Source organism: Polistes canadensis, unplaced genomic scaffold (genome assembly GCF_001313835.1).
Source record: "Polistes canadensis isolate GaletaPanama2010 unplaced genomic scaffold, ASM131383v1 scaffold_89, whole genome shotgun sequence".
In the NCBI taxonomy this organism is placed as follows: Eukaryota; Metazoa; Arthropoda; class Insecta; order Hymenoptera; family Vespidae; genus Polistes; species Polistes canadensis.
The window spans coordinates 4361-26853 of NW_014569636.1; the positions used below are offsets into that span (position 1 = coordinate 4361).

Below are 22493 nucleotides of genomic sequence, written 5' to 3' on the forward strand. Positions count from 1 at the left end.
TTTTTATATTATTTTAATCTTATAAAAAAAAGATTAAAATGTAGATTTAATAATAATAATAATAAGATAATTCTGCGATAAATTAAAATATTTAATATCAGGTTTTAAAATAATATGAGAGGGGTATTTTTTTTATAACATTGCGAATTCTTATTATTATTAAAATAATACTCGATGCACTTCAGTGCACATCAATGCGTGCGTGTTCGTATTGTAACAACTTGCGTGTTACATTGTAAATTTCAATCGAATGTAAATCCAAACGTTTACATTCTTGCATTTGTTGAGTAAGAACTTGCATTTTATATTTGTAATTCAATCAAATATCTACGTCAAAGCGTTTGAATGTTTGCGATAATTTTAGAATGTTAATCGGGTAAGCAGGTCGATTTAAAACGATGTTCATGATTTTTCATCCAACTTTAATAATAAGTAGGATGAAAAAATTTGTGGCTCGTTTTTCGTGTTGAATTTTTGAAATTTCTTTCTAATAAATGATTATAATGAAATGAATTAATTAAAATTAAACTAGAAGTAGAGTCTTAGCCCGGGGGTCTCCGAACACAGCAACCTCCTCGCGGTGAGACCTGGGTCGGTATTACTTGCGATATATCGAAAAATTTCAATCATGTAACGCAAGTACTATCGGGCGAATGGCTGTGCTAAATTCAATCTAAATTAATTTGCATTTTTAATTATTATTCACTTTCTTTTGGTCCTTCTGACATATTGTATTTTTTAAAAAAAACAAATAAAACATTTAGATTTATCAAATAATTTCTTAAAAAATAAAATATATATGCATGTATGAAACAAATATTTAAATTATGCATACAGATACTTCTAATAATTTTAGTTGTCGAGTAGAGTGTAAATGTGCACAAAAAAAAAATAATTAATAATCTGTTGCACTTTCATAATTGATATTTTGTTCGCGCGGCAACCAACAGATGGCATTTTTTTATGAGACACCTGTCAAAGGTAACCTAATGATTTTTATGTATTTAAATTTGTTTACATTACTTACATAGTATGGATTACAAAAAATGTATTAGTTTATAAATCCAAAAGATTTATTGTATAAAACATACATACATATGTATATATTTAAATATCTTGAATATGTTAATAATTAAAAAACTTGATATTATAAGTTATACTATTTTATATAATTTTGGATTATGTTATTCAATAAATATATCATAGTTAAATAAAGTGTATCAAGATTTAATGTGTTAATGAAAGTATAGTTGTAAATAGAACAATGGCATTTTCATTTCATATTGGTACTAAGTGGTGTCACAATTTTCCAAAACTTGCCAAAGAATCAGGTTTTCATTTCAACACGCATAGATCTAGGGTTCATGTCGATTGGAATCGTATAGGTATGTTAATAATTGCACTTTTCTTAGCAATAACTCTTGTATTCATTTATACTATCATTAAGCTTACATTTTAGGTTCCATCGACATAGACAGAGTAATAATAGAAAGAGATTTTGTAACCGTAGATGAAAATATTAATAACGTTATTAATTATAATTTGGAAAATGAATACGATTTAAAAATATTAGATTCTAATTTTGTTAAAGTATTTCACCTTGCACAATTAGCTGTAGAATATTTGCTTTATTGTAAACAGTATTTAGATCAAAGTGTAATAATATTGAAGGATGAGTTGAAATTGAAAATCGAAGATAATCATAAGCTTAGAAAAGAAATGAACGCTCTGGAAGAAATAATAAAAAACTTAAAAGATAAGAATAAAGAAAGGAGTAGAATGATTGAAACAAAAATTGGAGATTCTAATGGCGAAATACATAAAGTAAAATATATAAATTTGTTAATTTTATATAATATTGTTACATTAAGAAATTATTAATTTTACTAATACATTTTATTTTATTTGTAGTGTCCGCATTGTCCTAAGTCATTTATTTCAAATACATTTGTTAAAGCGCATATAACTCGTCGTCATTCATATATGATTGATTTATCTACGGAAACATCACCTGTACATGATCATTATAAAACCGAGACTGAAAAATTGCATAACGAGATAAAAATGTTAAAAGAACGACTTAATCGTGCCGAAAAAGTAATAAGAAATGAATCGGATAAAATATCGAATAGTATTAAAATAGATAACAAGGATAAAGAAAACGAAAGTGAAAGTGATAGTATTAGATATAATGTAAATAAATATGATTTAATAGAAAAACAACAAATAAAAAATAATGAAGAAATAAATGATTTAAAAAGTTTACTTTTAGCAGAAATCAATGTAGGTTTGAAATAATTATTTATATAAGTAACATATTTAAACATCTGTTAAAATCTGTTGGCTGTAAAACTTCTTGTATTTTTTTACAGAATTTAAGGCATAGAAATGAAAGCCCTTATAAAGTACACAGCAATGTACCTGAGATAAATGTTAAATTATTAGTAAGTCAACAAGAAAAAGAAATAGAAAGATTAAGAAATCAACTTCTTGAAAAAGTATATATATATATATAGAAGTAAATAATATATTTAAATTCCATGCATGTTGTGTTAATATTATATTATATCATTTTTAGCTTACTCCAGATATAGAAAAAATGCAGGACAAACTTAAAACACAAGAGGATTATTGGAGATCTAAAATACAACAGATGGATCGTCAGCATCATTTAGATATCGAAAAATTAACAATGGAATTAAAATTAACGCAACAGGCATCGGAATTTATTAAAGCCGAATACGAATTTAAAGTTAATGCCTTAGAAAAACAATCTAAAGATCAATCGAGTATTTTAATAGAACAAAGTAAACAGCTTAGTTCGTTGTCTCATGGTTTACAAAATTCATTAATACATACGGATGTAAATAAATATTTTAATACTGATAAAAAAACAGATAATATTGTAACACCTATGGTACAATATAGTAAAAATACAGATTTTCTAAATACAAAAATTACAGAATATGGCGCTGGAGAAAAAATTAATATTGAAAATGCAGATAGTGTATTAAAGCAGAGATCAAAAATTGAATCATTATTATCAGTACCAAAAATTTCACAAAATTATCATGAAACAAAAGATGCTGATAAATCTTTAAAAAGTCTCAACGTAGTCAATGTATCTCAATTAAAAAATGAAAATCAGATGAATCGTAAACCAAAACTTTTACAAAAACATTCCAAAAATGATTCCATTAAGATTCATTCCAATAGCGATAGTATTCCAAGTATTTTAAATAATAATGATAACAATGAATCTATGGAGTCAAGTTTAGAAAGCATTGATTCTAAAGTTAGTAGAAATAATGTAGAAAATAATAAAACGTCTAAAAAAAATTTCCTTGATACCAAAGCTATAAGTTCTGCAACATCAAGCTATACTACAACAGAATCTGAAACGGAAATTGATTCAGATGCTATCAGTGTTAAAAAAAACATTGTATCATCGAATAAAAATGAAGTAATATCTTCTTTACCTGAATCGATGAAGACTTCTCAAAAGGATAGCTTTTCTCTTGGAAAATTAAAAAAAAATATACTAGAAACGTTTCACCAAAAATTACGTGATCTGGGAATTGATCCAGAATGGAATGAGATACCTGAAGCATCGTATAAACAAAAAATGAAAATTATTCGACATCATCAAAGTATCTATTCTAAGGTAAATTTAATATTAAATCAAAAGTATTCTTGTTTAACAAATTTAATGATTATTTTTATGTTTACAGAAACATCTTAAATATAATGAAATAAAGCATAACATACTTAAGGAAGTTCTTCGCAGAATTTCTGTTAAAAGTAACATATCGCATCAATCCAAGTCAGTTAAAAAGTCACCATTAGATATACTTGTAACTAATGTTAAGTCGAAAGCTATGAAAACATTTAATATACCAAAAAATTCTTGTTAGTATAAATTTAATGTCCTTTATATTTGCATACATAGAATAATTTAATATTTTCTTTATAATTTTTTAGATATATCACCAAAAAAAGTACAAATGGATTTAGAAGATGAGGAGTATAAAAATTTGAGCACGCGTGATACATTTAAAATTCCAAGAAAGTCTTCGATTGTACCGAAAGAGAATGAAAATGTTGACTACAAGGAGAATAGTGAAATTAATCAAAATGAAATATTTTCAAAGTTTGTTAACTCACAAAACACTACAATGTCTGTGACAGATCTGCATAGAAATGAAAAAAACGAAACGGAAGAAACTTCTTCAAATATAATAACATTTATGAATGGGGAACTTCAGAAGACATCTACACCAAAGCGAAACGACTCAACTGGTTTAACAAAGATGCAAGAAGCGAAGACACAAAGTTTTATTATTTCACCGAAAAACAATAAGGGTGCATTAAAATCAACAACAGTATCAGTTGGTAGTTCGACTAAAAAGAAAGTATTTTTTAATCTCAAGGATAGGAGCGATAAAGAATTATCATCTTCATCTCAGCAAACAGAACTAAATGATAGCGATTGGAATATTTCAAGGTATTTTATTACGATAGATTATTAACTATTATTTACTACAAGTACACGTTTGTTATAATATTTTACTTTTATTTTTATTGAAAGCATGTCCGATGAAAAGGTACAAGCAATTCAAAAACGAAAATCTTCTAGCGTTGATAATATTATATTAAAGACGACGCAAGCTGAAAAAATAGCAGAAATTTCTAAAAAAATAGAAAAACAGGTAATCTAGGAATAATCCTACTACTAATAATTAAATGTTTACTACAAAATTTGTCTATAAATATTTATTCAAATAATATATTTTTTTTTAAGCTGTCTATATCCAGAAAGAAGCCTGTAGGATCTATTGAAGCAATGTTTCCTTCAACTTTAATTTTAAAGGATAATGAAAAGGAAGAGACCCAGGATAATAAAAATGTACAATATCCTTATTTAAGTTCAGTCAGTATTAGTAATTCAAGTTTAGAAAATTTAAGTCCTAAATTGGCAGGAAATTCTAAAGTTAACGGTACTAAATTTCCAATGCCTACACCTAGGAATTTACAAAAGAAAGAATTAAATAGTACAGAATCAAAAAAGACATTACTAATTACTAATGATGCTAACTTAGAAGCAGATATAGAAGATATTTTAGAAACAGAATAGAAACATTTTTATATGATGGATTCATGCAATGTATAAATTATAGGTACTATAATTTCAATTATTATATAACTCATAAGTTATTTATATTTATTACTATTTATTTATTTAATGCATCAAAACAATTGTAAATGTAATTATATATATTTATTTTCAATTATATTTTTACCGAATTTCTGTGTCGAATCATATATATATATATAAATATAACCCATATAATCTCTACTCTACAAATCTGTCTAAATATACTTATCATTAGTAAAAAATACAGTTTTGCACTAATTGCTCGAGAAGTGATCTGCTATCTCTCGGTTGATAATATTTGATTGGTAACTGTAAATTCTTGATTATCGATTGAGTAATGTAGTCTCACTAACAAGATTCGTGTTTTGTGATTTGAATTGTGTTTTTCTATATCATTGTTAAAATTATAAATATTTCGAGTAATATTAGTTAAACTAAATAATTATTAAATTATTTAATAATGGCAGAGGCATCTGATTCCAAATCTACCAATCGTTATTATAAATCTGATTCAAATAATTTTATAAGTGGTTTGTAGATTAATTATTATAGGTTAAGCATATATATGGATAACACACTACTCTGTACTTATAATAAATAAAATTATGTTATTCTATATTGTTAAAAAAAACTGCAATTAATTTTAATTATTTTATAATTATAGAAATTCGACAAATGATGCATGGATTTGGTGATTGTAGTAGCCCATTAAAAGAATCAGCAAAAATAATAGAAGAAGTTGTATTACATCAAATGAGAGCAATTGTAAGGAAAGCATGTGAAAATGCTGAAAGACGAGGAGTATTGAAGAAGTCTAATGTTGTTGGAGCAGAAGATTTTATATTTTTGTTACGCAAAGATAAAGTTAAATTACAACGATTAATTAAATATTTAGGTATACTATAGTTAATATTTATTCATACATGATACAGTATGTAATATTTAATTGAAATCATTAGTGTTATTATTTTCTATTTTACAGAAATGAAACGGCTGAAAAATTCAGTCTATAAAGTTGTGAAAGGCGATGATTCAGATGATATTGTAGACATCGAACAAGCAAAGAATTATAAACCAAAGATTGCATATAGAGAATTTCTTAAAATGATAGACAATACCGGAGAACTTTTGGAAAATAAATCTTTTATAGATGAAATTAAATTAAACAGATGTGTTCGTGCCGAAATGATGTCACGTTCAATGGATGAAGCTCGTTATCTTAAATTTAGTAATGCACGAAATGCATCATTCGCAAACAAGAATCGTCATAAATTTAATGAGTGGATTTGTATGGATGGTAATGAATTTTTCTTCTATAATATTATACATTAACACATTTCCTAACATGTAAAGAACTTATTTTCCATCTATATATTAATATAATTTATAATATTAACAGGTGAAATCACAATATCCAAAGAAGGTTATATAATTTTAGGATATTTAGCATACGAAACAGTTGCACAAATTGTTGATCTTGTTTTTCTAGTACGACAAGATCAAACAAAAATTTATGGAGATGCCATTGATCGTCTTAAACTTCATTATGTTAATCCATATACATATAAGCCATATTATCATGGAAAGGTTAGTAATAAATAATTAATTTAAATACCTTAACTATTTTTTCTAGATACAAGGTGTTTCGTAATATGTTGAGCCAACTTTAGAAGAAGACAAGAGGAAATAAAAATAATAATAATAAAAATATAACAAATATTTTTAATATATTTAGGGTGCTACAGCCAAGCCGATAACACCAGCCGAAATAAATGAAGCTCTTAGAAGATATTGGTCACCGCAATTAGATATGACAGGACCATTCCATCGTTGGTCAGTACATCCACCTCATTTAAAATTTCTTTCTTGTTAAAGTTTGTACTCGTAAAGGAGGTAAGACTTTTAAGAATTTATTATATCTTTTTTTTTTGTTCAATATAAGTAATAGTATTTTATAAATAAATGGATGACTGAAATAATACTCGGGTAACATTCGTATTAAAATTGACTTGCATTTATTGACTTTGACATTTGTTTTCTGTACATATTATGTTTTTTTCTTATTTTTTTTTGGTTTCCTATTAACACTAAATTTATATAAGATGACATTTTACATTTTTATATTATTAATAAGTCATTTTCTGTAAATTTGATCATCCTAGCAATTAGTTAATTATGTTTTAAAAAATAAAATACTATTAAATATTATTAGATATTATACTAAAGAGAGGAAAATGATACATTGGTATTGAATTGTACTTTTTATGAAATAATTCGACTTTCCTACTAATATTTTCTATATTTGTGATATATTATAGTATGTATATATATATATTATTTCTATATTTTAATACTATAATTAGATTTAAAAAATTAGCAAGGAATATAAATTACATATAAACAAAATTAATATCTACATAATTGCTTTCTTCTGTTAACTTTTTTCTTTTTCAATTAATCGTTTATCCGCTCACGAATTCACACATATACTAATTTTATTTCTGTATCATGGTGATAGTAATGTCGATACTCTTGCTTTTCCTTCCGCACCACCGGTAATACATGTGCCAGATTGATTAGCACTGGACCAGTCACAACACAATGTTCCTTTATGTCCACCGAGTTCTAAAACTTTTGTTTGCATACTAGGTGGTGTCTGTAATGTATAAAATATTCTTAGTAACTTCAAATTTAAATGTTAATTTTATATTACATATCGTTTATAAATTTATGGCTTACTTTGTATATGTTACCACCGTTTTGTGTACAAAGTAACATATAATTTCCGCTTTGATCGAAGGTAAATAATTTGCCATGATAAGCATTGTTTTCTATTTTAATTTTACTCTCCCATAAAATCTTTCCTGAATGATTCAAACTTCTTTGACACAATTTTCCATCCTGGGTTCGTGTACAAAAATTATTAAAATCATTGATCAATTCAATATCAATGATTGCGCTTGAATGAAAACTGAAATTACTGATTATTTCATTTTGTCTAAAATCGTGAATCAATATATTGCCATTAGACATTCCTGTGATTAGCAATTGTCCATTATGATTAAACGCAGAACACAAAGCAATTACATTTTGTTCTGTAGGTAAAATTCTTTCTAGTTTCTTTGACTTAATGTCATATAAAAGTAATTTGTTTTCCGTAGAATCAGTCACTGAGCATACGAATGTAGAATCAGTTGGATTGCAAAGTAATGTTATAATCTTTGATCCTTCGTGTTGTATTTCCCAAAGTGTTTTACAATCACGTGTATCGTGTAACTGGATTAATCCATTATTGTCACCATGTAAAAAGTAACGTTCATTTTTGGCTATCCAATCTAATGCAGTTATAGCCTTATTCGCGTTTGTCACAGATGAGGTGAATGTCGTGACGGTTCTAGTTAAAGAAATAAAAAAGAAACAATTTAAAAAATTGTAATACATAATGTAAGATTAATATTGTTACCTAGTATGTAAATAAATACGTACTTTGGTGACGGAATTGGTGTCCATACTTTGATAACACCATCGATATCACCTGTTGCCACGTACGAACCGCTCGCGTTGCTTTTACATTGAATAATGGATGCTTTATGTTCTGTATATTCCTCCTGAAAAATATTTTTACATAACATACAAATAATTATCAATAACATGATAATATATAAATCACTGAATAATTTATTAATTAATTAACCTGACTTAATAGAATGTAAGATGATTCCATCTTCTCTTTAGTTTTTCTTTCAACAGTAGTATCCATAGACGAATCCCTTTTTCTAGTACTAGTTAATCGAGAATCACAACTTATGCTCCTTTTAGCAACTACTTCAGTTTTTGCAACTGAATTCAATCTTCCTTTAGTGTTCGTTCTTTTAGTAGACGTCATATCAGGTTCTGTATGTTTCTTAACACTTGTTGTAGATTTTCTATTTAAAATTGGACTAGAACCACCTCCTATATTCTTTATTAAACTCCTCAGTGTTTTAGGATTTTCCATTAAAGGAGATTCTCTAAAAAAAAAGAACAAAAAATAAGGTTAATGTATAAATTAATTATTTAATGTGCTAAGTCAGCAAATAATATATACTGAGCAATGATGTAAAAATCATCCATAACATCATCCATTGACGGATACTGCGGTACTGGTCCCGGATTTACATCTGCAATTGTTTCTATTTTAATAGGTTCATTCAATTTCTGTCTCAATGCTTCGTTCTCTTCTTGCAAGCGTTTTAACTTATTAGTATCTTCATCTATCGTTAATAATGTTGGTTGTGGCATACACTGTAGACATTTAATTAATTACATAAATAACATACGTTAATCCATCAATTAACGACTCTTATATTCGAAAACTTGAAATTTACCTACTTGAAAGATAGTAGCAAGAAAATTATGTAAAGAAACCACCATAGTGTCTTGCCATTGTCTGCTAAAATGTACTGAATAAATTGGATTGTCTTCTGGATTTTTAATGAACGGTAATGCTGCAAGATTAAATGATATTAATGTATTTATATATAAATCTATATATATTCATTGATAAAATGATAATTATTAAAATATTTATATCGTACCAAACCATTCTTTCCATTCTGAATGTCCTTGCAATTCTGATGCCATTTTAGAAAAAAATTCTTGAATACGATCTAATTTATTATTTACAGCTGCATTAACCAGATACATTTTTAATACAGCGTTCTCTAATTTTCTTATCGCTGGAGTAAAGTGATTCTCTAAACGAGAAAACAATCTAATGTCCAAGTGTCCCCATAATTCTCTCAAAGATGTTAAATCATATGTAAATATATATTGCATCAGTTGGTCAACTATTTTATCAACCTATTAAAACAAAAAAACAAAATGAATAACGAATTAAAATTTTTTATTTATATTATTTATTCAAGTTACTTATAAATGAATGTTCCTTTTAAATGTTCATATGTTCTTACTTTAAAGTAAAAGGTTATGCATCAAAAGTAATTGTTTTGAAATTGCATTTAAACATTGACCAATGAAATTGAAATTAATTCTTATATTAAATAATGAATTTTTTAAGTGTCGTAAAAATATACTAATTTGTTTTCATTGATAGTGCATACAAATAATGATATTTGTTGTTGAATTTATTTGTCTTCATATTTTATATTGTGATGTTCCTCACCCTGAAACCTTTTTCTTTCTCGGTCTTTAAATCGTTGTCGAAGGCTTTCAGAGTTTGACTAAATCCTCGAAATAATAAATACTCCTTGACCAACTCATCGACATACTGAATATGAGACATTTTCCCTCCAAATTTGTCTTCGTAACATTCGATTTTTCCTTCAATTGATTGCACCGTGTTGTCATCCTTCAGCCATTTTGAATCGTTACGTAGCCATATTGTTTTTTTTAAATAAACATATGTTTATTAATAATTAAGTGCGAACTAAATAAAAATTGAATTTTTTCATTTATTATATTCATATAATAATATTTTAATATGAATTAATATTTAATTTAATATTTTTTTGATATTACATTTTAGATTTGAATATTTTGATGTTACATGCTCTGCAGGATATTTAAAATCATTTAGATAGATTTAAAGGATACTTTCGAACGTGAAAAAAAAGATGGAGGCATAATTAATTGCTATAGAAAAAAATGTAGGATAATAAATATAAATGTCACGTTTACTTGAAGTATTTTTTAATGAATTAATAGGATTATTAAATAAAATAATTATATTGATAGGAGAAGAAAGGTAGAGTACAATAGATTTTATTTTTACACGCACATAAAATTTATTTATCATTTAAAATATAATGAGAAAAAAATAGGCATTCAATTTTTTACCCATTCAACATTTTTATAAACTGCACACTAGCTTTTATAAATATGAATTTTGTTTCATAGGAATTAGATAAATATTAAATAGCTGATACAGTAGACTTTTAAAAAGGCACGATTTTCTTCTTTTTTTACTATCTTTTATTTTTTTTATATTTTGTATAATATTTCGCAGGACTAATGGATAGAAGATTACAGTTTAAATTCGATGCTTTGAGATAATATTTAAATCTTTCATGCTAATATTGAAATAAAAAGAACAAAATCGTTACCTTTTGACATATTAATTAAATTACTATTAATTTCCAAAATTAAAATTTTTATTAGCTTCAGAAAGAAAAAGAGAATCATTCGACAAATAAAAATACGTAATAATCAGTCAGAACTAATAATCTATTTATTTAGATTTATATTATTTATTATATATTAAAAAATAAAGCCATTGTTTTAATATTTATTTGTAGCCATTGGAATTATAATAGGCAATATGTTATTATTAATAAAATATTTGAAAAATAATTCACATTTACATATAATTCTATGCATCTATTTTACATTAACAATGGACGCGGTTTGATTGAAGTAATATTATTTTTCTTATAAATATGATTGTAAATTTTTTGGGTAATTTACATCGGATAATTAGATAAGTTAATTTTCATATATTATGCATGAAAGCAGATATTAGATTAACATTAAGTCACCATTATTTTTATGTTGTTTTCACATAATAAATTAAAAACAAAAATATTATATAAAACGATCGATGTTATTTAACATTAAAAATTATACTATCTGTACAGTACTAATCACTGACTAGAACATTGACGATTTTTTCAATGACACGAACAAAGTTTTCTTATCACTCGAAACGAACAAATGTGACTGCTTTAAAATCTACTACGTGTACGTTCGCGATTATGTGTGGTTGAAGAAATTTGTTTGTTGATTTAAAAACATGTTTCTTATAATTTTCTCTTATAAATTAATTAATTAATTAATTAATTAAGCAGAAATTACTACGACAATAAGGCCGCTCACATTGTGCAGAAATTTTTTTCTTAATTTCTTTCTTTTTTTTTCCTTTTTTTAATTTTCTATTTCGCTTCCTTTTATTCGATAGAAAAGAGAATATTTTTGTAACTTTTTTTTTTAATTATTTTACGAGAAAGCTTATTATGTCTTTCTGTTTCATATATAAATATCACGCTATCACGCATATAATGCAGGTGTATCACTTAAATTTATCAATTGAAATATTTTTATCATTTGTAATTTTATGAAGAAGAAAAAAGGCTCAGAACGAAGAATTTTTTATCAGCCACTTTATGGGGAAATTTCAAGCTCGTATATTCGAGCATTTGTAAAATGAGTCATTTATTTGTTTGATTAAAATTAGAAAAAAATAAATAAATAGTTTAATATAAACTACATAATACTTTTATATGCACAACACACAGTATAAAGAATAAATTTACGTAAAAGGAAATAAAATGAATAAAATATCATTTACCTTGAAGTCCCCTGTCAAATAATAGCATCGATAAAAAATTCTTTCTCACATCAAATACTCTTTCCTTGGAAAGTTATAATTTTATTTTAAGCATTTTTTCTTTCATAAAATGAAAAAAGTTACGTGAAATATTTCAATTTACTAAAGATAATTAATACACTCGGTGTGTATATTTTTGTGATAATAGAAGCGAAAGTCCATCTGAATCAAGCAAGCGGACGATTAGAATTGTTCAAAATTGAGATACGCACTTTTAAAGCCCTTTCGGAAGAACGTAAAAATTAATTAAATATATCCTCCAATAATAATAATAATAATAATAATGAATACATTTAAAAAGAAAATTCTTTCAATGTATTATAGATCAACGTCCTCTTGTTTGGCTTTAGGTGCAATTTTTTCAATGCTTTCGGATTCTTTGATAGATGTATGAATATCAGCAACTTCAACCGGTGGTGGTGGTGCAGGTTTGACTGAACCATCGTCATCCGCAATTTCAAAGCCGATTGTAGCACCAATTTTTTGACTCGCTTGTTTAAACGAATCCGACAACATCACCTGTCGATTAAATTATATATTATAAATAATAAATAAATATAATATATAAATTATTAATTATATATACTGACCTGTACAACATTGATACACATCGAAGTAAGTGCCAGACCAAATACCAGGTATATTATCGAACACATCATATACATGGGATGCTAAATCAATCAATAAAATTAGTTAATATTTAAAAATAAAATTTATATTGAATATTTTTACGATCAAACTTGTATAATAATTAATTTTACATATAAATTGGAGTGCAAAAGTGTTCTATAATAACTATCGGGAAAGCGTGTGCGAATACATAGTGTGTAATATAGAAATTGAAGCAACGAACATTGAAATTTATTCAAGCTTACCATCTGAACGCCACCGTGAAAAACAAAAGCAGAAATAAAATTAATTTCATAATAATGTAATATAAATAATCAGCGAGAGAGGAATAATCAGAGATTAATTATAAATGATATGATGATATGCGTCTTATTTATAACATTCGCATGAAAATAATTGCTAGAAGCAAATTAAATCGGATATGCGGGCTTTATCTAAAGTGCTACACACCGTTAACAATTTATAAGAATTATTTAAATAATATCAATTTTTTATATTAAACATAATTTTTTTTCTTTTTCCTTTTTGTTAATCATATCAATTAATAATAATAGTATAATTCAGATACTACGATCAATTTTTTACTCATGCTCGTATTTTTTTTTTTGTTTACACAAATATATTTTTAATAAATTAGTGTATGTGTCTGTGTCTGTGTATGTATATAAATGTATCTCGTGTTTAGTTTAATTAATTCAAATGATTTATATATATAAAATAAAAAAGAAGAAGATTATTACCTTTGGCACGTAATCACCGAAGCCAATAGTGCTCATTGAAATAAAAACAAAATAGAAGCTCTCGAAGAAACCCCATTTCTCCCACATATTGTAAAGGGTTGCACCAACGAAGATGTATCCAAGTAATATAAATATTGCTACTGATATCGGAAGATTAAATTCATCATCAATAGCAAACGTTGACATAGCCGGTGTACCGGGTGTGTCTGGTGCATTCCCATCTATATTTAAAACAGCCTGTTGTTGTTGACTTTGTTGTTTTTGGATTTCTTCGATATCTTCCGGATTCATTTGGGATGGTCTTCTAAACGTTGCTAGGTCGTACACCAGTTGGACACCTTTCATTACTTCCTTTTAACATATTTTTATCGAAATATTAATTCATATGTTGAAGAAACATTAGTATAATTAATTATATTAATAAGTTCATACCTGTACAGGACCAGTCCGACGAACTTTTCGACAACTTCCAGTATAATAGAGCCTTCTTACGAATGCCCAAAGGAACTTTATACCGCGTGTGAATAGTTTGCCAAAGTCAGCCAACAAAATGAGGAACATGGGAATACCAAATATAGCATAAACAATGGTAATTGCTCTTCCGGTTGTAGTGCTGGGTGAAATATGACCATATCCTAAAAAACAAACGAAACGTACCAATTAATTAGATTACCCTAAATAATAAATTAGAATTGAAACAAGAAAATTATTATTTTGAGACAAAATACAAATAAAAAGATGATCCTGCAAGTTCATTAATTCGTTTAAATGTGTCCGGATTCGATTAATCAAAAATATATAGAAAACTTGCATATCACGGTTTAGAAAATTGATAATATTCGATATATTTTGTTCGTTCATGAAATTATCTTCTCACCGATAGTAGTGATCACAGTGAGACAATAAACGACGGCATTTAAGAAGGTCCAACTTCTTTGTCCACTGTAAGTATGTACACCAGCTTCGTGAGCGGTATGCAATTGTTCCTCAAATTCCATTAACTTTCTTCTAGCCAAACTTTTCCAATCATCCTCTCTGAGATTGTGACTATAATTCCATAGACTATCCAAAAAGTCTCTCTTGACTCTTTTCACGCCGCACTTGTAAAATGTTTCGAATGCACCTTCGGTAAATCGAAAAACAAATGCACCAAGACCGCAATAAATCATAATCAAAATTAATTGAGCCATACAACGATTTCTCATTTTCTTGATTATTTGTATCTCCGTAGGATTTTGAACCATAAAAGCTTTTAATTCGGACGCAACATCTTTTAGTGCACGAAGGAAATCTAAGAAAGTAACTTTTTCTGGTTTGTCAGACAATTCTTGTTCAGAATTATCAAATTCTTGCGTTGGCACAGCATCGACTAGTTTATCTTCCTCGGTGCTATCCGTTTGTTTCTTTCTCCAAAATAATTGGAACCAAGAACTTTTAGTCGATTCTACTGGTTTCTGTTCGACCGAGTTGAGAATTTCTTTTTGTTCAATTTCTGTATGAACCATACCAATTTTTCTCTTTCTCATACCTACAACGTCGTCACTGGCGTCCTGATAATCTTCAGGTAAATCAGGATCCATTATACTACGTTCTCTCAATAAATATTCCCTCTGTGCTTTAGCAAAATCTTCGATTAGGCTATCGTTGCTCAAAGGTATCACTTGTTTTCTGACATCAGTAGCTGATCTTTTTACAACTGGTTGTCGTTCCAATGATCTGGGTGGAAAACTTTCGCTCTTTTTCATCAGTGCTCCCTCTAGAACATCCTCATTGAGGTCACTGGGTTGTAAAGATTTTTTATCTGTCTTATCTTTAGGTCGAATTTTCGAGTCCAACAAATTCTTTTCGCGAACAGATTTTTCACCATCAACGATTCGTGTTCCTCTGCTACTAGACTTTTTAATTCTTGGTCTAACACTTTCAGAAGATTTCATTCTACCAGGACTAACGTCACTTATTTCTTCACTGGAATCCGTAGAACGATGATGCCTTTCAATAGTACGATCCTTCGACCTCTTTTTCGTACGTTTTTCAACTTTCCTCTCATCGATAGATTCCTTCTCATCATCTTTTATCCTCAAAGTATCCTTTTTTCCAGGATCCTTATCCGTTTTATTCACAACTTTGACGTCATCAATATTTCCTTCTGCATTTCTTTCATTATCGATTTCATGCAGCTTCGAAATAGGATCAGTTACAGTTGTCGTTGTCGTTGTTGTTGTTGTTCTTTCCGTAGAAAATATTTCTTGATGCGTAACATTTGACGTATCCTCGATTAGAATATTATTTTTATCATTTATAGTCATATCCTTTTCTCGAATTTCTTCTTGAACAGCCTGTATTTCATTTCCTCGTTCCTCATCGGATTTCTCTTTCCTTTCTTTCTCCAATTCTTGTTCCATCCTTTCAGTATCCTCTGCCATTTTTTCCATCTTGGCTCTCCTAATTTCATCCTCATCCTCGGACGTTTCAACCCGTTGAATTCTCGTCGATGGTTCCGGCGTTTTTTCACGTCTTTTAGCTGCAGCTTTGCGACGCCGATGAACCGTGTAACTGTCCTCCATCATCGACAACAACCAACGTCAACGATTTACTTTCGGATCTTTTGTCGTTTTATATACGTGTGATTGATATTTAAGAAATATTCAATAATTCAATTAATCTATCTCTGATGAGTTCATAATAAAAACAATAACGAATGAAAATTAAACGCGGGGGATTATAAAAATGATAATGACAAAGATAAATTCTTATTATACTTCTTTCGTTATTTGATTTGATTCACACAATTCTTGTCTATCCTTTCGGTTTAGTTATGTGCACGTCGCGGAAGACAGAAATAAAACCAGAGCTTGCTCCCACCACTACTAAATTGCCGCAGCAACAGCAGCAGTAGCAGCAGCAGCAGCAGCAACACTAATACCAAGTTGGTAACACGATGGGTTTTTAGAGAAAACGCTAATAGTTGCTGCTCACTTGCTGCTTGCAACTTCCTAACCAGAGTGAATTTTGAAACGTTATGTTACTTTTGACGCAACGCGTAAACTCGTCCTCCGGTAGGATGGAGGAAAATTTAGTCGTCGAGTTATCGAGCGATGTTCGAATTGCCGCAATTGACGCACCACAACACCCTGTTCACCCTGTTCACCTTGTTCACCATGCTCTATCTTGGCGTCGCGATGCCGCGCCTGTACGTACCGCAACCCGTTTTACGTAGCAACATTTCGATTTCGTTTAGCCAAACGCGCCGGCGCCACGTGATATACTCTTTGTACCTAATGCTTTAAAGGATAATCGACATTTTCGTCCTTTTTCAATTTATTTTATTGCTGATTTTGCTATTCGTTAATATTTGCAGATTTACGCGTGTCTGAACAAAATGTTCATATTTAATATTACATTTTAATATTGCTATATGGTATTCCCTCTTTATTGTTCTTCTCAGTAATTTAGTATTTAATACTATGTATAAAATATGTTATTATATATTAATAGATATATTTTTAAATATGAATTCGTATCTCATTATTCTTTAAAGGTCTATTATATTTTTTATATTACTCCTTTATCGTATTGTTAATTTTTATATTACTAAATATTAGAAGTTATGTATATATAAATTTAACAAAAAATTTTAATATGTAAAAAAAAGAAAATGATGGCGCCGTCTCATCTAAAAATAGTTTTTTAATATGTCGCTGACTGTCTTCCATTCTCCTACTCAAAAGGGTGACTCGCTAAAGACACTTCCAAGATACACATAAATAAAGAGAGGTCAGATCTTTTTTGGAAGATGACCAAATATTCGAGTGAATACTTGTTTCCCCAAGTAATTTGACCCGATTCTTTTCTTTCTTGTTTTCCCTAAAGAAAATAACTATTAAGGTACTTTTGTGTCTATACGTAAGTACGTATAACGATAAATAATTAATTATCTTAGCTTACTTTTATTTCACAGTTTATCTGTATGAGAAATATAACATCTGTCAGATGTATTTGATCAAAATCTTTTATTTTTTAATTAATGTTTTAGACAACACATTAAAAAAATTCCAAGCACGTGTTAAACCGATTTTTCTTTTCTTGATCATTTCTCTTAAATTTTCTATTTTTCGTTACGTAATGTAGACTACTGAAAATAATACGCGTGGGCAAGTTCTCTCTCTCGACATTCAAATTTATATTTCTGTATAAATGTACATACACGTATTTATATATAAGTTATTTTTTAATAATTTCTTATCTTTTTACAAAAAAAAAAAGAAAAAAAAAACAAGAAAGAAAAGAAAAAATTCATATAAAAGAATCACGCGTTAAACATTATTTAATTAAAAGATTTTCGATTGTTATTTTAAAAGATAAATGGTCTAGTTCTTGTTATAAATTACATATACGTTTCTCGTAGCACACGAATCTATTAACTTCTCGCTTTCTGTATATTTGAATATCCTGAGAGATTTAGTGTAACAGTTTGGGTAAACAAATCAAACGAGCTTGTGTGAATTAACGTAAGCTATAAAGAGAAATATAAATCTTGCGAATGTTTTAGAAATCATTTTGGTGGAAAGTACGATAACCCATTGTTTATTACTTTTTTATTTTTGATTGACAGGATGATAATTTTTATTCGAATCCTACTGTTGTTGTTACGTGTTACATAATTTTATTTTTCTAAAAGCACAATGTAAAATATTTTGTGCAACGAAAATAAACGTTTATTCGTATTACTTTTTTCTTTTTTTTTTTTTTTTTTTCTTTTTCATTTTTATTCAATGTAAATAATTTTTTGTAGAAATAAATGTGTTAGTAGGATTTGAAGAAAACTTACCAATAGTCGTATAAATGGTACCACAGTAAAAAACAGCATTCCAAAATGTCCACACTTTTTGCCCATGGTCGATCAAGCCAAGTTTGTAGAATTCGTAAAGGTTCTCTTCATATTTCATAAGTTCCCTTCGTGCTCCTCCTTTCCAAAGTTCCACATCGGAGGTCAATACTTCATCATCCCAGAGTTGCCTGATCAGTTCGATGGTCTTGTTTCTAGACAAAATTGAATAGAAAATAATTAATATATTTATTTTAATATATATATTTTTTTCAATTAAAAAGCTTCCCCTAATCCCCTAAGGTGTTAACAATTTTTAGGACTCCAAAGTTTTATCATAAGTTTATTTGTCTTGAATCAAAAAATGACATGTCGAATATCGAAACTTTCAATGTATTATATTAATCGATAAAATTATAAAAACGTGATATTTATCAAAGGTTAACCGAGGAAATTATCTGGACCATGACATACATATATCGTGCGTAAAAATTAATCATTCGTGCAACACGCTAAGGAAAATTTCTTCAAGATAAGTATAAAAAGTCGGATTCTCTCGTGTTTCTGGTTTAACGTGTGACCTTCGTTCTGAGGTTAATCGATCGTAGCATAAAATTGCAGAAAATAGTCATCTACACGAAACCACGGATTCAAAGTTAAAGTAAAGTTATCGTGTCAGCGATATTAAATTCAACGATCACTTTTATCACGATGCGCAATCGAATTTATCAATGTCGTTTGGATCGAATATTATATACTGACGTTGATAATAAATTATTTTCTGTTTGAGAATTTTCTTAATTACAAAAAAAAAAATCTTCTATATATCAGGGGGGTTCAATAATTATTGAATATTATTTAGGATAAATTTCGAATGATTTATCATAAATATATCGATCGTCAAACATCCCCCTGCGGTTCTGGGGAAAAGAATAAGACCGCAGTAATCCCTGCTTGTCGTAAGAGGCGACTAAAAGGGAAATCATTTACAGGGATTATACCCCCCCTCTCCGGTGTATATTATTATTATTATATGAATATACCGATCTTGCATTCACATTATCTCGATAAAGAATAATTTTACAATTTTTTTTCCCCTTTATTAATCTTGATTACAAAAAAAAACGTGACTTAATTCAAGAATCATTGAATATTATTCAGGCCAGGTCTCGAATAAAATAATATAAATTTACCGACATGTTATTGTACAATACTTTTTTCTCTGTTATATTCTTTTTTTTCTCTTTTCCTCGTCAAAGCAAACACTTAATTGTCCCACATTTTCTCTGACATAATCGTATGATCTATTGTTTTATACACGGTATGAATAACAATACTTACTATTTTAATTGTAATTTGAATAAAAGAAATGTTGTTCTTACCTTTCTTGACGTATATTAAAATGAAATATATCCTCGTTGGTTCCTTCGATGGTAATAAAAATCATAGCGCCTGCTATACTATATAAAAATACAATAACAACTAAAAAAATGTGAGTGAACCATCGTTTACTCCAGGAGCTAACCTAAACAAAAAATAATCATTTCTGACAAAAAAAAAAAAAAAGAGAGGAAAGAATTTGAAATGAATTGAATACATTTGCATATATATATAAAAATATTACCTTTTCGTATAACCAAAAAACACTTCTTTCCCCAACGCTAAGTCCGGATTTAGTAAAATCTTTGATTCCTTTAAATTGGGTGAATACAAATTTGCTAGCTCTGTTGGAATAAAAAACTTGTGGTTGTCCAGAAACGGGTGTCATAGGTACGGATGTCATAGGCACAGGTGTCTGACTATAAGGGGGTGTTGATGTATATCCCACAGGTGTTTGTGGATAACGTCCATATTGACCCGGAATTGGTAAAGTAATTTTCGGTCTGGGTGGTACATTTTTTATAACAGGTGAATTTGACATTTTCTTTTTTCTTTTTTCTTTTATCTATAATATCTTTCGATCTAATTATATCTAATGTATTATATTTTTTAAGATACAAATTTTATAATGAAAACTTTTCTTAATATCTTTCAATTACAAATTCAAATTGTTTTTGTGTTTTCACTTATTGTTGGACATGTTCTTTTTAAATTAAACTTAATTTGTTTTCACGAACTTTTTAATATTTTTTTTTATCGAGCTTTACAATTTTCCTTTTTTTTTTTGTTTTTTTTTTCTTCAGAAATATTTGTTTAATTAAAGCTAATTCATTCGCGCGTTTCGTAATTTTATTTAATATAATGTTACCTAATATTATATCCCTTTTCTAAGATACAAACTTTATTCAAATAAAAAGTTTTTCTGATTTTTATTTCTTCTTGTTTTTTTTTGTTTTTTAATTAATTACAAACTCATACTACGGTTTCGTATTATCACTTTTCTTTCAAATGTTCGTTTAAATTAAATCTAATTTAATAGTTGTGCGTTTCGTAATATTTTTAATTTAGTTATACCTATAATATTATTTCTTTGAGATACAAATGTAATTCTAATAAAAGATTCTTCTGATTTCGTTTAAATTTTGTAATCTCTACTAGATAACAAATTTTTTTCTTCTTTTTTTTTTTACTAAACATCAAACATATTTTATATCATTTTGTTAAAGTATTTTAAAGTTCAATGTAAATACGGATACTTAAGTAAATACAATCGATGACTACGGATAACTGATAATCAGAATTTCATGCTGTATCTGACATGAATTATTATAAAAAATAAATGGAAGAATGTTATAAAAAAAAAAAATTTATTACATTCGTGCATCTATATATATATTTATATATATAGGCCCGCAAAATAATCTAAACACGCGTTTTGTTATTTTTGCTATTATACGCATCCCCTTTTTATACTTGACAATTTGATTTCTCGCTAATATTCGCTTTCGTTATCTAAAATTATTCTGATGACATCGTCTAAAGTCAATGACCTAACAGATTCATACAACAAATATATCAAGAGCGTGAAAGTGAAACGACAAATTTAGATGGCATGGTATAAGAAAATATTCGAACTCGAATGTAAGTCCGAGTATGGATTATACGAATTTGTAATTACTAAGAAAAACATTATGATACGTTATAAAAATATTTGATCGATTAATAGAAAGTGTGACTAAAGAAATATTTTATTCGTCGGAATATCCATTAAATATGATACTCGATTATTTATATGTTTGTTTTAATATCTTTCGGAATAGAAAAGTAAAAAATACGAATCACTTTATTCTGTTTGTGAAATATCTAATCTAAAATTCGGTATATTATACAAAAAATATGTGAAATAATTGATAAGAAATAAATGACGTCGATGTTTCATTTATCTATAGAAATGTTCATTCGATTGGATATATATGCTTGAAAACAAAATGATTTTTCTCTTCTCTAACTTGCTATTAATTTTATTTTGTGTTTTAAATAAAATCGTGAACAGCACGTGACTAATCTTTTTTTGTCTTTCCTCTTTTTTAAAATAAAAAATGGGTTGTACGAATCGAAGAAAAAAAATAAAAGAAATAAATTAGTAATATTCTTCGAATATATTTGGCACACTGTCAAACGTAAGTACGTCCTTCTAGTTTTCTTCGTGGACGATTCGTATAAAATGTTCGGATCATTCCTCGTATAGTATTTTCTTCGAATCGTTGAAATATTAAATGTGTGAAATAAGTTTTCTTTTTTTTATCGTTCCTTCCTTCGTTTGTAGTAAAAAAATATGATGAAAAAGAACACCTTCCTCGTTTAAACTTATCACAAAAT

At 27.8% G+C, this 22493-nt stretch overlaps 5 protein-coding genes across 8 annotated transcripts; 2 read left to right on the top strand and 3 right to left on the bottom strand.

Moving 5' to 3' along the window:
• The first annotated feature begins 969 nt into the window (after positions 1-969).
• On the top strand, positions 970-5171 carry LOC106786994 (protein PFC0760c). The gene is made up of 9 exons (XM_014748953.1): positions 970-1385; positions 1460-1824; positions 1912-2283; positions 2373-2498; positions 2579-3664; positions 3732-3909; positions 3982-4504; positions 4589-4709; positions 4802-5171. The coding sequence occupies exons 1-9, from the start codon at positions 1265-1267 to the stop codon at positions 5132-5134; spliced, it is 3225 nt and encodes a 1074-aa protein (XP_014604439.1). The 5' UTR covers positions 970-1264; the 3' UTR covers positions 5135-5171.
• LOC106786997 (transcription initiation protein SPT3 homolog) lies at positions 5149-7058 on the top strand. Of its 3 annotated transcripts, none has more exons than XM_014748958.1 (5): positions 5149-5177; positions 5820-6050; positions 6138-6452; positions 6555-6742; positions 6891-7058. In XM_014748958.1, the coding sequence occupies exons 2-5, from the start codon at positions 5831-5833 to the stop codon at positions 7026-7028; spliced, it is 861 nt and encodes a 286-aa protein (XP_014604444.1). In that variant the 5' UTR covers positions 5149-5177; positions 5820-5830; the 3' UTR covers positions 7029-7058. The 3 variants fall into 3 exon arrangements, with proteins under 3 accessions (XP_014604444.1, XP_014604442.1, XP_014604443.1); XM_014748956.1 differs by lacking the exon at positions 5149-5177 and adding an exon at positions 5504-5685; XM_014748957.1 differs by lacking the exon at positions 5149-5177 and adding an exon at positions 5702-5739.
• Positions 7059-7153: 95 nt separating this feature from the next.
• LOC106786995 (WD repeat-containing protein 91) lies at positions 7154-10523 on the bottom strand. The gene is made up of 8 exons (XM_014748954.1): positions 10320-10523; positions 9733-9997; positions 9527-9642; positions 9243-9439; positions 8850-9165; positions 8642-8763; positions 7895-8549; positions 7154-7811 (listed from the first exon to the last, which is right to left on the bottom strand). Exons 1-8 carry the CDS (start codon positions 10437-10439, stop codon positions 7662-7664), a joined length of 1941 nt encoding a protein of 646 aa, XP_014604440.1. The 5' UTR covers positions 10440-10523; the 3' UTR covers positions 7154-7661.
• A 908-nt stretch (positions 10524-11431) lies between these two features.
• LOC106786998 lies at positions 11432-17292 on the bottom strand. Of its 2 annotated transcripts, XM_014748959.1 has the most exons (6): positions 14787-17289; positions 14342-14544; positions 13910-14260; positions 13415-13417; positions 13130-13210; positions 11432-13058 (listed from the first exon to the last, which is right to left on the bottom strand). In XM_014748959.1, the coding sequence occupies exons 1-6, from the start codon at positions 16474-16476 to the stop codon at positions 12858-12860; spliced, it is 2529 nt and encodes an 842-aa protein (XP_014604445.1). In that variant the 5' UTR covers positions 16477-17289; the 3' UTR covers positions 11432-12857. The 2 variants fall into 2 exon arrangements, with proteins under 2 accessions (XP_014604445.1, XP_014604446.1); XM_014748960.1 differs by lacking the exon at positions 13415-13417 and having other exon boundaries at positions 14787-17292.
• Positions 17293-20131: 2839 nt separating this feature from the next.
• Positions 20132-21180, bottom strand: LOC106786941. Its single transcript, XM_014748851.1, has 2 exons — positions 20359-21180; positions 20132-20194 (listed from the first exon to the last, which is right to left on the bottom strand). Exons 1-2 carry the CDS (start codon positions 20653-20655, stop codon positions 20132-20134), a joined length of 360 nt encoding a protein of 119 aa, XP_014604337.1. The 5' UTR covers positions 20656-21180.
• Positions 21181-22493: the final 1313 nt, after the last annotated feature.

Excerpts from the sequence above, each read along its gene's own strand:
- LOC106786994 (XM_014748953.1), top strand. The coding sequence starts at position 1,265 with ATGGCATTTTCATTTCATATTGGTACTAAGTGGTGTCACAATTTTCCA. Across the intron at positions 1,386-1,459 it reads TGTCGATTGGAATCGTATAG|GTTCCATCGACATAGACAGA; the intron begins GTATGTTAATAA and ends CTTACATTTTAG. Across the intron at positions 1,825-1,911 it reads CTAATGGCGAAATACATAAA|TGTCCGCATTGTCCTAAGTC; the intron begins GTAAAATATATA and ends TTTTATTTGTAG.
- LOC106786997 (XM_014748956.1), top strand. The coding sequence starts at position 5,616 with ATGGCAGAGGCATCTGATTCCAAATCTACCAATCGTTATTATAAATCT. Across the intron at positions 6,051-6,137 it reads ACGATTAATTAAATATTTAG|AAATGAAACGGCTGAAAAAT; the intron begins GTATACTATAGT and ends TCTATTTTACAG. Across the intron at positions 6,743-6,890 it reads AGCCATATTATCATGGAAAG|GGTGCTACAGCCAAGCCGAT; the intron begins GTTAGTAATAAA and ends TAATATATTTAG.
- LOC106786995 (XM_014748954.1), bottom strand. The coding sequence starts at position 10,439 with ATGTCTCATATTCAGTATGTCGATGAGTTGGTCAAGGAGTATTTATTA. Across the intron at positions 9,643-9,732 it reads AGAATGGAAAGAATGGTTTG|CATTACCGTTCATTAAAAAT; the intron begins GTACGATATAAA and ends TTAATCTTGCAG. Across the intron at positions 9,166-9,242 it reads GATTTTTACATCATTGCTCA|AGAATCTCCTTTAATGGAAA; the intron begins GTATATATTATT and ends CTTTTTTTTTAG.
- LOC106786998 (XM_014748959.1), bottom strand. The coding sequence starts at position 16,476 with ATGATGGAGGACAGTTACACGGTTCATCGGCGTCGCAAAGCTGCAGCT. Across the intron at positions 14,261-14,341 it reads GTCGGACTGGTCCTGTACAG|GAAGTAATGAAAGGTGTCCA; the intron begins GTATGAACTTAT and ends ATATGTTAAAAG. Across the intron at positions 13,059-13,129 it reads TGTGTATCAATGTTGTACAG|GTGATGTTGTCGGATTCGTT; the intron begins GTCAGTATATAT and ends TTTAATCGACAG.
- LOC106786941 (XM_014748851.1), bottom strand. The coding sequence starts at position 20,655 with ATGTCAAATTCACCTGTTATAAAAAATGTACCACCCAGACCGAAAATT. Across the intron at positions 20,195-20,358 it reads TTTTTTGGTTATACGAAAAG|TATAGCAGGCGCTATGATTT; the intron begins GTAATATTTTTA and ends ATTTTTATATAG.